The 14,501-nt window shown below is 35.8% G+C and overlaps 1 protein-coding gene across 10 annotated transcripts in view; it reads left to right on the top strand.

Moving 5' to 3' along the window:
• PCDH9 (protocadherin 9) overlaps window positions 1-14,501 on the top strand; it is a 918,758-nt gene that overhangs the window by 677,055 nt on the left and 227,202 nt on the right. The window contains exon 5 of one of the 10 annotated variants that reach the window (XM_019827791.3): window positions 9,546-9,565. The exons of the other annotated variants lie outside the window; for them this stretch is intronic. Coding sequence (XP_019683350.2) covers window positions 9,546-9,550 — 5 coding nt within the window. The 3' untranslated portion in view covers window positions 9,551-9,565. Of the gene's footprint in view, window positions 1-9,545; window positions 9,566-14,501 lie in introns of those variants that run through there. 10 annotated transcript variants of the gene reach the window in all.

The raw sequence follows: 14,501 nt of genomic DNA, 5'->3' as shown, positions 1-14,501 counted from the left end.
TCTTGAAATCTTTTATTAACTAATTTGGTATGTTTTATCTTATGTCTGTTTAACCCAGAGAATGAAAACCTAGGGATAGGTTAATCAATATCAGAATGTTCTGTTCTGGTTCACCAAGGGAAAAACAAATCTTGAGGTTTTTCAATGAAAATGACTACTGTTCTCTTTGTTGTGATTCTAAGTGACAATAAAACATCATAATTAGGATAAACATACAAATCAAGTAAAGGAAATTAAATATACTTTATGTTTTTCTTGTTTAATGTATTTATATAATCTCAGGATAACAAATGGTGTGTCCCAATTCTGTCTCATTCCTTATGTAGCACGTAGAGGGTAGTTTGGGTCTAGACGATTTCTGATTAAAGACAAAATTCTTATAGCAGGGCACCAATGTGTTACATTTCTATATTTTATTTGTATTATTTGTTTGTATAACACATGCTGTTTAAAAGAAAAAAATAGAACTGTCTTTTTTAAATGTGTAATTCAATTGACTTTTCTCTTTTTTCCTTAACTACTTTACAGTGCACTTAATGGGTTTGTGAGACAAATATTCATTTCTCAAACTGAGAGGAATTACACTACCTGACCAGATTACATATACATGTTTGAGGTGTAAATCAGATATACTGCTGATTATTTTTATTCTACTTTCTAGTGATAGGAAAGAATAATGTGTCAGGGATTTTCACAGTTTAATGTGCAATTGATTTAAATTATTTAATTCTCTTCCTCAAGAACACCATTGTGTTAATGAGTATGTAAAGAGAATAAAAAGGAAAAAATAAGTTATTAAAAAGTAAAGATATTCTGGTCAACACTCAATTACAATAATCCTTATATATGTTTCTTCTACGTTGAAGGTACATTTTATGACAATATAACTTTCTACACACATATATTAATTTGAAAATTATAAATATTGTGAATTTCTCTATAATGATGACTTGTGTAACTCACCATTTTTATTAGTAAGAGTTCTCCAGAGAAACAACCAATATGATAAATATATAAAATTTTAAATGTAAAATACATACATACAAAAGAGATCTATTTTTAAGAAATTAGCTCCCATGTTTGTGCAGGCTGGCAAGTCCAAAATTCATAGGGAAGGATGACAGGCTGGAAACAGGCAGGAGTCAATGTTGTAGCCTTGAAGCAGAATTTTTTCTTGCCCAGGAAATGCCAATTTTTTTTCTCTTAAGGCCCTCAACTAGTTGAACGAAGCTCATTCATATTATCTAGAGTAACCTTCCTATATTCGGTTGATTATAGATGTTAACCACATCTATAAAACACCTTCACAACAACACCAAGATTATAATTTGATTGTATAACTGTGTCCTATAGCTTAGCCTCGTTGATACATAAAACTAACCCTATACCTTTCACTGGTAAAATCTGATGGTCAAATTTAATTTAGTTTTATAGCCTGGTATCATTAATGGAAATAGTCTGTTTGATACTTCACATAGACCTTAATAAAGCAGGTATAAATGATATAGTGTATGGTGATGATTACTAGTCTAAACCTACCCAAAACTTTCACATCACTTCATTTAAAGCCTTCTCATCTACTACTACCTATAGAAGATCTCTCAGTACTTCTCCTAAGTTCACTTTACCTATATGTGCAAGCCTTTAAAATGTAAACAAACACTGCAGAACTAAAAACTGTAAGGGTATATATAATTCAAGTCCGTTAACTGACACATAAGGAAAATGGCAGTGAATGTCTTGATTCTATGGTTCAAGTAGATGCATGAGCACATTTTTCTAGTTCTTTCTGTGTTTTGCCTATAATTGAGTGTAATGTGACCATATTTAGAAATAGTTTCTTTGCTGATGTAATTGGTTAAGATGAAGTCATACTGGATTAAGGTCCTAAATCCAATGATTAGTGTACCTATAAAAAAAAAGAGAAAGAGAGAGAGAGAAAGAGAAAGGAAAAGAAGGAAGGAAAAGAAAAGAAAAGAAAAGAAAAGAAAAGAAAAGAAAAAAGAAAAGAAAAGAAAAGAAAAAAAGAGAAGAAAAAAAGGCAGGGGGAGAGGGTGCGAAACAGGAGAATATCATGCGAAGATAACAGAAACAATCAGGGAAGATGGCCCAATAAAGATGGAAGCAGAAATTGGAGTTAGATTTCCAGAAGCCAAGGAACACCAGAAACCACCAGAAATTGAAGGAGGCAAGGAAAAATTTTCCTCAGTGCCTTCAGGAGGAGCATACCTCTGCGGACACTTTGATTTGGGACTGTAGCTTCAACTGTGAGAAAAAAAAAATTCTGCTGTTATAAGCCACCTAATTTGTGGTAATTTAGTATGACAGGTCTAAGACGTGAATACACTCTCATTGCAATTAACCATTGGATCTTTCTCCATCTTCCTTACATTACTTTAGGAAGGAATGATGAATCTTAAATCTAGCTTGACTTGTGTTAAATCTAAGACACTCTTGGTACTTTGTAGAGGGAATGCCCCATTTTGGCACTTTTCTTCAGAGTCTTGCATGGTAGAAGTAATGGAATGAATTAGACTGTCATTTACTCTGCCAAGGAAGGGATTCTTCTTGCATGAAAATGTCTAACATACCATTTGGTTGCATTGAACTGAGTTGAACTGAATTGAATTGAATTCTGTTAAATTTAGTCAAAATGCTTTTCCCATCCAATTTGTTCTTGCCCAGAGAATTAACTGACCTAATCTGTGGTGTGTTGAGTACAATAGGTTACTTCCATGAGCATAAGAAAGAGCGGCCAAAGCTGTCAAAAACATGGTCTTTTGAAGTGTATTGCTCAGTTTAGAGCCACGTGGTAACCAAAGATTCATTAAACTCGTTTAATTAAATAACAAGAATAACCCAAATAATTAAGGACAAAGTCATGACCTTTAATGATCTCTTAGCTTATCACTATTACAAAATAAATTTTAATTACCATCAATGGTCTATGTATATCTAAGGTATGACACAGCAGTTATAATCTACCCAAAGGGAGTCCTCAGTTCCTTTTGTACATGAGGTACCCGTTTGGAAATGGGTATTAATTACTCATACACAGATATAAATGTGTGTTACATTCTCAAGACATTTTCTGACAACTGTCATAAAATTTTAATTGTATCCTGGGTAGCTTCTAATATAAAATTATCCTTGAGAGCTTTAGGAGAACTTTGAACTTTAGTTGCCATGCAAAGACAGCTTAATAGCTAATTTTCTGATTAATGTTCAGGCAGCATAGGTTACATTTAGTTTACATGAATAGAACTGACAGTTTGATATGTGGTTCAGGTCAAATTTAATTTCCTATTAAAATTACTAAATTTACAAAACCAGCACCACAATGGACTGTGTTTATATGAACCTACAATTTGTTTTTCAATAGTTTATTCATAAATATGTGTGTATAAATAGCTCCCCCCCCCCAATTCAGTGTATTGTTCGCTTTTATTTAGAAGGCTATTCAGTAGTCAGTTGTTCATATTCTAAATTGTAAGTCTCCTTTTGGGAATCTCTTAGAAATGAATTTTGGAGAGGCAGCAAGACAAAAAAAGTAGTAAATGTTAAACTTTTAGTGTTTATAGGAAATAACCTAAGGGTGTATATTGATTATATATTACTGTGTAAAATCAAACGAAAACTAACAAAGAAAGCCCTGAAACTGCATGATTTGATGTAATGGCCAGTTGTTTAGCTTAAATTCTCTGGGTCAGCAGCTGGAGCTGGGCTCAGCTAGGTGTTTTTGTTTGTTTGTTTGTTTGTTTTTGTTTTGTTTTGTTTTTAATATATGGCTGGATTCTGTGAATGTATTTCAGCTGCCAGTCATATGGTGGATTGGGTAGGAGATGCATGGTCTAAGATGGCCTCACTCACATCTCTGGTTGTTAGTTTTATGTCAGCTGAGGTGAAAGGACAATTAGGCCACCTGTTTCCCATCATCCCACAGGCTAACATAAGGTTGTTCTCATGGGCAGCTTTGCAGTGTCTTAGTGGTGAAAGTAAGTGGCAGTGGGAAAATCCTCCCGAGTCCTAAGCTTAGAACTGGCACAGTTCCATTTATCCCATACTGTGTTACTCAAAGCAAGTCACAAAACCCATCAAGATATAAGACATACATAAATAGACTCAATATATCAATGGGAGAAGCTGCCAACTCACAATGCAAAAAAAAAAAAAAAGTGTACGGTAAGATAGAGAATTGTGATCCCTTTTGTAGCCTATCACAAGATGCTTGTCAAATATAAATGGTTCCACACAAAGATACTAATATGGTTGGTCTAGAAACTACTTCAGTAATACTTATAGAACAGAAACAGCCCATAGTGACAGTCAAAGTACCTTTGTTCTCATAAAGTTGGGGTCAGTCATAATTTTGTTAAGTATTAATTTCTCCACCAATGAAATAACAAGTTAGAGTTGATAATTCTAATGTCCCTTCAGTTCTGTAAGTCTTACCATTTAACTTTAGTCATCTAAGAAAGCATTTCACATTTGTCTTACTACAGATTTTAAAAATAATATCCTTCTTTACATAGAGTAATTTATATTATTTTTAAATATCTTATTCAGTCCAGTCCATTATTTTATACTTATAAATTAATGGATCAATTTACTTTCTATATTTTTTAAATTTATTTTTGAGAGAGAGAGACAGAGAGACAGAGTGTGAGTGGGGGAGGGGCAGAGAGAGAGGGAGACACAGAATCCGAAGCAGGCTCCAGACTCTGAGCTGTCCGTACAGAGCCTGACTGGGGAGGGGGGCTCGAACTCACAAACTGTGAGATCATGACCTGAGCCGAAGTCAGTTGCTTAACCTACTGAGCCACCCAGGTGCCCCAATAGATCAATTTAAAAACTGATGTCCTTGTCCATCAAGTTTCAAAACAATAGGTCTTTTTCCCATTGGATATTCTTTCTTGCTTTGTCAAACACTAGTTGACCATATAGTTGTGGGTCCATTTCTGAGTTTTCTATTCTGTTCCATTGATCTATGTGTCTGTTTTTGTACTAGTACCGTACTATCTTGATTACTACAGCTTTGTAATATAACTTGAAGTCTGGAATTGTGATGCCCCTAGCTTTGCTTTTCTTTTTCAAGGTTGCTTTGGCTACTTAGAATCTTTTGTGGTTCCATACAAATTTTAGGATTATTTGTTCTAGTTCTGTGAAAAATGCTAGTGGTATTTTGATAGAGATTGCATTAAATGTGTAGATTACTTTGGGTAGTATAGACATTTTAACAATATTTGTTCTTCTAATACATGAGCAAGGAATTTTTTTTAATTTCTTTGTGTCCTCCTCAATTTCTTTCTTAAGTGTTTTATAGTTTTCAGAATACAGATCTTTTACCTCTTTGGTTAGGTTTATTCCTAGGTATCTTATGGTTTTTGATGCAATTGTAAATGGGATCAATTTCTTGATTTATTTTTCTGCTTCTTCATTATTGGTGTATAGAATGCCACCAATCTGTACATTGAGAAAACTGGACAACAACATGCAAAAGAATGAAACTGGACCACTTTCTTATAGCATACACAAAAATAAATTCAAAATGGATGAAAGGCCTAAATGTGAAAGAAGAAACTATCAAAATCCTGGAGAACACAGGCAACAACCTCTTTGACATTGGCCATAGCAACTTCTTACTAGATATATTTCTGGAGTCAAGGCAAACAAAAGCATCATCAAGATAAAAGGCTTCTGCACAGGAAAGGAAACAATCAACAAAACTATAAGGCAACCTTCAGAATAGAAGAAGATATTTGTAAATGACATATCTGATAGAGAGTTACTATCCAAAATCTATAAAGAACTCCTCAATCTGAACACCCAAAAAACATATAATCCAATTTAAAAATGGGCAGAAGACATGAATAGACATTTTTCCAAAGAAGACTTCTAGGTGGCTAACGGATATGTGAATAGATGCTCAACATCACTCATAATCAGGGAAATGCAAATCAAAACTACAATGAGATATCACCTCATGCCTGTCAGAATGGCTAAAATTAACAACACAGGAAACAAGTGTTGACGAGGATGCAGAGACAGGGGAACCCTCTTACACTATTGGTGGGAATGCAAACTGGTGAAGCCACTCTGGAAAACAGTATGGAGGTTCCTCAAAAAGTTAAAAATAGAACTACCCTATGACCCAGCAATTGCATTACTGGGTATTTATGCAAAGGATACAAAAATACTGATTTGAAGGAGTACATGCACCCCAACATTTGTAGCAGCATTATCAACAATAGCCAAATTATGGAAAGAGCCCAAATATCCATCAAATGATGAGTGAATAAGGAAAAGGTGGTTTGCATATACAATAGACTATTACTTGGCAATCAAAAAGAATGAAATCATGCCATTTCCAATAACATGGGGGATCTAGAGTGTATGATGCTAAGCAAAGTAAGTCAGAGAAAGACAAATGCCATATGATTTCACTTATATGTGCATTTTAAGAAATGAAACAGGTAAACATGGGAAAAAAGAGGAGGCAAACCATAGAACAGACTCTTAACTATTGAGAATGAACTGAAGGTTGCTGGAGGGGAGGAAAGGGGGAATGAGTTGAATGGGCAGTGGGTATTAAGGAGGGCACTTGCTGTGATGAGCCCTGCATGTTGTATATAGATGATGAATCACCAAATTCTACTACTGAAACTAATATTATACTCTATGTTCAATAACTGGAATTTACATTAAAACTTAAGAAAGAAAAACAATGGGATGGTATAGGCTTATAATGGGATCAGTTATATACATATATATGTGCGTCTAAAAATTAGGTTACAAATGCTATGTATGTAAAGTATAATAGTTTCACTTTTTTTAAAGAGAAACTACCAAGCATTGCAACATTAAAAAAAAATAGGTCTTTCTATTATAAGGCTTTTAGGTTGTCTGGATTATAAACTATTTAAATTTAGAGAACATCTTTCTTTATGCTTCTCGGTTTTAAAATGGTGCTTATTTCAATGTCATATACTTCATATGGAGTGTCTTACAATACAAAAAAGAGTACAAGTTTGTGGTTGAGATATGTCAGAATTTTTATTTCTTTATTTCATTCAACAAGCAGCAGAGACATAAAATATCTGAGAGTGTGGTTCTTAGGAAGAATTTCTAGGAGGTTCTATTTGAACTAAATCTGACTAGTGAGGACAAGATGTCAGACCAGTCTTTAGGGAGTGTGAAGCAAGTAGTAAGACAGAAAAAAAGGGAAATATCCCAGTTTGCACAAAGATATCACGTGGTGTTCAAAGTGCAGTGCAAAGCAGAAGAGTGGTAAAGCTGAGTCTGCGCCACGGGGTCTGGGACATCACGTAAAGAGGTTGGGTATTACCCTATATTATCTGGGGGGGGGTGTCGGAAGGTAAAAAGTAAATTTTCCCAAATTAATAGAAATTTCACATCATTCCAAGTGAATGATACTGACTTGGAGTTTTTGGGGAGGGAGAAGAGAATCTGCAAAATCCTGCGATGATCAGAAAATAGAGATCCCATAAAGGAGATAAAGAAGATCATGGACTTTCGGAAGTTAATGTTGAGTGTCGAGAAGAAAGAGCCTATACAGTCAATGAACTGAAAAATACCCATTAGCCTTACAGAGGTCAATGATTGCTTTAGTGAAAGGGGTTCCAGTAAACTGTAGTAAGGTGTTGAGTGATGTTAAAGACATGGAGGTGGTGGATGCTCTGAGTGGTTTGCAAGAAAAGGAAGAAAGACTTAAAAAAAACCTTACTCTGGGGGCACCTGGGTGGCTCAGTCAGTTAAGTGTATGACTTCGGCTCGGGTCATGATCCCACAGTTTGTGGGTTCAAGCCCTGCGTCGAGCTCTGTGCTGACAGCTCAGAGCCTGGAGCCTGCTTCCGATTCTGTGTCTCCCTCCCTCTCTGCCCCTCCCCCACTCACACTCTGTCTCTCTCTCAAAAATAAATAACCACTTAAAATAAAAAAAAATTTACTATGAACATATCAGACACAAAAATATTTTAGTATGCCTTTATATATAGTAAACAATACATATATAGTTTACTTGAAAGTTTTGCTTCCATTTTAATGGCTTTAGAATCATGTTGAAAATTATACTTCTCCCTGAAGTATAATCTTTTGTCAAATATTTTGCTGAGGTGAACCTTTCACACTCCCTAGAGAGAATCTTACTCCACTCCAAACCTGTAATGGACTTTATCCCATATATGATGGTTAATTTTATATGTCAAGTTATCTACATCACAGTACTCAGATATTTGATCAAACATTATTCTAGATATTATTGTGAAGATATTTTTACATGAGATTAATATTTAAGCCAGCAGACTTTGAGTAAAGCAGATTATTCACTGTAATTGTGGTGAGCCTTGTCTAATCACTTAAAGGCCTTTATAGAAAAAAGGTGGTCTGGGGCACTTGCGTTGCTCAATCAGTTAAGCATCGGATTTTTTATCTCAGCTCAGGTCTTGATCTCAGGGTCTTGAAGTCAAGCCTCAGGTTGGACTCTGTGCTGTGTGTGAAGCTTACTTAAAAAAAAATTACATTAAAAAAAAAGTGGCCTTCCCAGTGAAGAGGGAATTCTGTCAGCAGAGTTCCCTTAGACTCAGACTTGAACTCTTCCCTGGGTCTCCAGCCCACCAACAACATACTCTGCAGATCTTGCACTTGACAGATTCTACAGTTATATAAACCAATTCCTTATACTAAATCTCATTCTCTCTCTCTCTCTCTCTCTCTCTCTCTCTCTCTCTCTCTCTCTCTCTCATACACACACACACACACACAGACCCTATTAGTTATGTTTCTCTAGAGAACCCTAATGCCCTATAAGAGGTGAATATTGAAGGTCTAGGAAATATAATTTGGTAAAAGGTTCCATTCTGGCAAGAATAATTTCTCTGAACTTTCTAATTGTGGACAGTGTTTTCTGAGCATTTGTATAAATGAAAGTATTAAATTATTACCTTCCGGTGATATATGCTTTTTGTAGATGTTTCCCCCACTCCTAATTGCTTTCCATATTCATATTTTAATTGTTACCCTATTACCTTTCATTCTGTCTCTGTGAATAATATGCAGAAACAAAGAGCACAAAGCCCTAATTAATGAAAATATAAGTGAAACATTTGTATTGTCTGAACATCATTAGCACGGAAGACTTTTTAAGAGTATTCTTGTCACTGAATTAGACAACCAAGGTAGCTCTAATGAGACGTATAAAAAAATATTTTACCTTCTTTTATTCCTGTGTTGCATTTTTGGTTTACTAGTGGTCTTGTCAAATAGAAAAGCACACTAGTTTTTCCACAGGGAGAATTCACAATGATTTACTTGGAGGGTCTTTTTAGTATTTAATGAAAATTTTACTGGGTAGCTTTTAATAGGAAGTTGTGAAAAAAACGTTCCCCTCACTTTGGTCACTGAATACCCAAAGCCTAGAGGACTTCCTGTTCAGTGACTAAGTTATTCAGTGACCAAATGTGCCCTGGATAAAAGATTTATTTTAATTAGAATAACTGTTTGAATGACTTCTGTGTTAATCTTTACAGAGTAAACACTAAAGACTTTTCAATAGTCTGCAAGGCTCTACATAATCTGGCCGCTGGCTCTCTCCTTGACCTCATCTCCCCACACATCTCCCTTATTTCTCTCAACGTCAGCACGACAGGCTTCCGTTTATTCTGCAGACCTGCAAGGCTAATTCTGCCTGGAATGTTCTTCACCCAGGTATCTTCAAACTCCTTCGCTTCTCTGAGGTTACCTGTTTAAATGTCACATGCTCAGTGGATCTTTTATGCTACATGAAATGTCAACCGATCCTATCCATCTTACTTCTTTATTATGTATATCGAAAAACTGTCTGCTAATTATATAATTAATTAATTAAATAGTTAATATGAACACCGTAGATAGGTTTTGGGTTCATTCCAGTCCAGATCCTGTATCTCCAAGAGCGATGGAAGTGCTCAGCCCTCGCGGAACATAATGCATCATTAGCTGACTAATGAGCCATGAAGACTCAAGGGTGCTCATAACCAGGGTGCTCACGATCACTGTGTGCAATGCAACTGGTGGTTCTCATCTAGGCAGATAATTAGAAATACCTGAGCGCACTCCCAAGACTCCCACGAAACACATGCCAGATAGCTATATATTATTTCCATCCTTCATCTCCATCGTTTCTAAAGTTGAGGACTGTTCCTCAGAACAATAGTGTGGAGAGCTAAAGAAGCTAATTCCTTTAGAGCTGCAATTTTAATAAGCTTATGTTGCACCCCCAAAATACTCCAAAAAGATGTGTCAGAGTTTTTAGCTACTAACATTCAGCAGCAGAAGCCACGTAGATAATAGGAAGATGAGGCTTCCTTTTGAGTCTTATCTTTCCATCACGGACAGGTGAGGATTGAGTGTGATAACACATGGGAAGAATTTAGAAGGCCATAAAACAAGAGCACAACAAATTTTTTCTAAAAACCAGACAAATAAGTTTATTTTTATGTTGAACGAGATGGTGCTAAATGATTAAACTTGTTCCTAATATTAATTGATATGTTGCTTCAGGGGTCACCTGGGTGGCTCAGTCGGTTAAGCGTCTGACTCCGGCTCAGGTCATGATCTCGCAGTTCGTGAGTTCAAGCCCTGATTTGGGCTCTGTGCTGACAGCTCCCGAGCCTGGAGCCTGCCTCAGGTCTGTGTCTCCCTCTCTTTCTCTGCCCTTCCCCGCCCCCACACACACTCTAGCTCTCAAAAATAAATAAACATTAAAATATATACATATTGGTTTAGGTACATCCTTCCTTGCACAAAAGGAAGAAAGGCACTGGGAAAGGCAAGGCAAGGCACAGAAGAAAGGATTGTAGATGAGGAGACAGAAGACCTTTGTTGGAGCCTCAGCTACCCCAATCCCTAAGCTTTATGACCTTGAATAAGTCACCTGATAAAATCAAATTGCTTACTATCTATAAGATGCCAATAAGACCTTTCCTAAAACTGTATGGGATAGTGAAGATAATCAAATGAAATAATACTTGAAAAATTACTTTCTAAACTTAATGGGCCATACAGATGTCTGAGTGGTCTGTGCAGGTACATACCCTTGGTTGTTAAGATAACATTTGATAACTGATTACCTCATTTCACTGATATTATTACAAATGTAGTTAGGATTCTTTGCAAAAGCACTTTACAGTGGCCATTTTGGAGTTATACTTTGAAATTTCTTCTGGGAACTAGCATCATATTCCTGGAAGGAATTGTTCCTTCATACTACTGTTCCAACACTGTGATTATGATGAGGCTGCCAATGATGGTGTCACTGACTCTTGGAAAGTTGGAGGGAAGGTACGCAAGCAGTGTCAATCAGAGCCCTTCCTAAACACGGTGTTTAAATTAGAAGAGAATTATCTGGAATCCACTGGTAACCATAAAATCTGCTTTGCAGAGCTTTTCACCTCTTACGTTCTGAATCAATCCAGTTTGGTATGAAATTCTGGCAGATCATAAGTTAAAATGATACTTTAGAAACAAAGTGGCATAAAATTGTATTTGGGATTATTCCAGCTGTTGTTCTTCTCATGTCTGGTTCATTTAGTGGAGGGCTGGGCAGAAAAAGTTGTATGTATAGCTAGGAGCTTGTTATTCTAAGAGTTTCCACAAGAACATCTGTGATAATAGTATCGTGTTTTGGACTTAAAGGGCTTGCAAAAATATTCAGTGTGTATGTCTGTGTGTGTGTGTGTGTGTGTGTGTGTGTGTGTGTGTGTGTGTGTTTGCTTAAAGGGACCATCTTATTCTATGTGTAACTCAGGGGCTAGTGGTGAGATGCTGCACAAGAAACCAGGTATATGAAGAAAATGTGTCCCTCTTGCTAACAATTTTTAATGTCCCCTCTATACAGTTTATCATTTCTACTGTTACTAAATATCAAAGTAGCCATATTCTGGTTTTTCAATATTGCATGTTCTGAAAAATATCATTTAAATATTATTCTGTTATGATCTTTCACTAATCAGAATGCCAAAAAAAAATTAGTGGATCTCTGGTTTGGTGTCCATTTATACCATGTATACATAAACAAAGAGTTTTGGATCAGAGGACCCAATAGTATTTCTTTATTACAGAGACATTTTATCCTTTGGGGGCCAGGTGTTTTTTATATAATAAATTGAGAAAAACAAAAAGGTGAGCCACTGTCTTATACTAAAATATGCCTGCCAGGTATTAATAACTATAGCTTTTGTCACACTTCACAAGAGCTATTTTTGAATTTGTTACGAATTTCAGAATCTCTGACAACAAGATTATGCTGCCAATATTCATAAAGGTACTAGAAAGACTGTCAGCCTTGATGTATGCTGCATTCATTAGACAGTTGCGGTGAGTCCAGAGACACAGGTAGAATAACTCTTGTAGGAATGGGTGCAGCTAAGGCCAATGTAAAGAGAAAGTGTGTATAAGAGACAAAGGAAAGGAAACGTAATAAAATTTTAATGAAGACATCCTTTAAAAGTATCTATTCATCTTTATAAAACTAGAGTTTTCATATTTTCCGGACTTTTCTCCAAAAATTACCCCAACTCTTCTGAATTATATAGTTGTATCTAAATGACATCCTAGAGTTGGGACCAGCTGAATTTCCAATTTTGAATTCATCTGGTTCATTCTTTGAGGTTGAAATATCAACATGCATCAATGAAAATAGCATTTCTTACAGCAAGAGGAAGGAAAACAAGTGAATCCCAACAACATGTATATTCTGTCATGGTAACCATTCCATGGTGTTATTTCTGGTTATACTTCAAATTGGCTAATTGGACGGATTTCCATCCTCCATAAATGTGTGGCCCATACAGAGCTCCAGAAGTCAACCAATTGCACTAAAATTGGGTTTGATTAAATAAAATCAAATTTTGGTAGTTTTTGCTTTTTTTTTTTGGTTTTTCTTTTTGCAACTTTATATTTGGTTTCATTTTAACCAAAATATGTTGTTAGATTATATAATCAAATTAATAAAGTTGTTGGACAGCCATGCAAAATACTTGTTGACTTCTCTCTAGGCTATGCCTCTTAAAGCTAACAGCACAATATTGTGGTTAAATAAGTGCATCGTGCAATGAATAAGTAATGACATTTCGTCTATTTGAATTTAGTGACATGAAGAAAAAGTGCTTAAAAGCAGATGTTTTCATCAGTGAGTGTAAGAATGGGAGACTGGGATATAATGCTTTTAAAGTGAAGTAGATTTTAGAAGTATTTTGATTGTTAAATTTGCAAGAGACTGAAAGATAAATGCTTAAACTTTCAATAATTTACTCCTGTTTCTTAATTGTAATACATCGATACTTGCTCTACATGGGAAAATATGTGAAACAGGTTTAGAAGAGTTTTCAGAAAAATTCTTCCTTTTTGGTGTAACTTCAATATGGTATAGTTTACTTGGCTTTATGACCATGTATTAGTTTTCTCTTCAATTTTATTTTAGAGAGAGAGAGAGAAGCGAGTGGGGGAGAGGGGCAGCGAGAGAGAGAGAATCTTAAGCAGGCTCCATGCTCACTGTGGAGCCTAATGCAGGGCTGGATCTCACAACCCTGGGATCATGACCTTAGCCAAAGCCAAGAGTGGGACACTCAACTGACCAAGCACCCAGGCACCACTTTATGACGATGTATTTTTTAAGTTAATGATTTTATTTCTTTTTTAATTTTTTAATGTTTACTTTTGAGAGAGACAGAGAGAGAGTGGGGGAGGGGTAGAGAGAGAGGGAGACACAGATCAGAAGCAGGCTTCAGGCTCTGAACTGTCAGCACAGAGCCCAGCGTGGGGCTCGAAATCATGAACTGTGAGATTATGAGCTGAAGTTGGATGCTTAACCAACTGAGCCTCCCGGGCATCCCCAAAATCAATGATTTTAAAATAAGACTTTCTACTTCAGTTTTGCTTCTAAGTGAGACATATGGGGCCCATGACATTAACAGTTAAAACTGGTAAACAAAATGTTATAATCACTGGGGACATTAGAACTATTTTTTTTAAATCACATGGATCCTTTCAATATAATGTATTCTTCTCAATTTCTTAACCATCTTATAGGATATTGATCAAAAATAGTGTTTACTCATCAAAAGTGAAAGATACATACTTACAGCCTCTTCTAAAAGATAAAATTTTTCCTATTTTTAGCAAATGAAATCCAGAATTACTAAATGGTTATGTACTTTATAAACTTAATCTATATATTCAGTACTATTTTTTTAAGTTTATTTATTTATTTTTGAGAGAAAGAAAAAGAGAGAGTACAAGCGGGGGAGGGGTAGAGAGAGAGAGAGACACAGAATCCAAAGCATGCTCAAAGCTGTCAGCACAGAGCTCAACGTGAGGCTCGAACTCACAAACTACAAGATCATGACCTGAGCCAAACTGGGACACTCATCCAGCTGAGCCACCCAGGCTCCCCTGTGTATTCAGTACTTTTACTGTTATTATAACATTTCTTCCAGGAAATAAGC

The sequence above is a fragment of the Felis catus genome, chromosome A1 (assembly GCF_018350175.1).
Source record: "Felis catus isolate Fca126 chromosome A1, F.catus_Fca126_mat1.0, whole genome shotgun sequence".
In the NCBI taxonomy this organism is placed as follows: Eukaryota; Metazoa; Chordata; class Mammalia; order Carnivora; family Felidae; genus Felis; species Felis catus.
The sequence above is the reverse complement of the archived record's forward strand: the minus strand, read 5'-3'. Positions and strand labels throughout refer to the sequence as shown.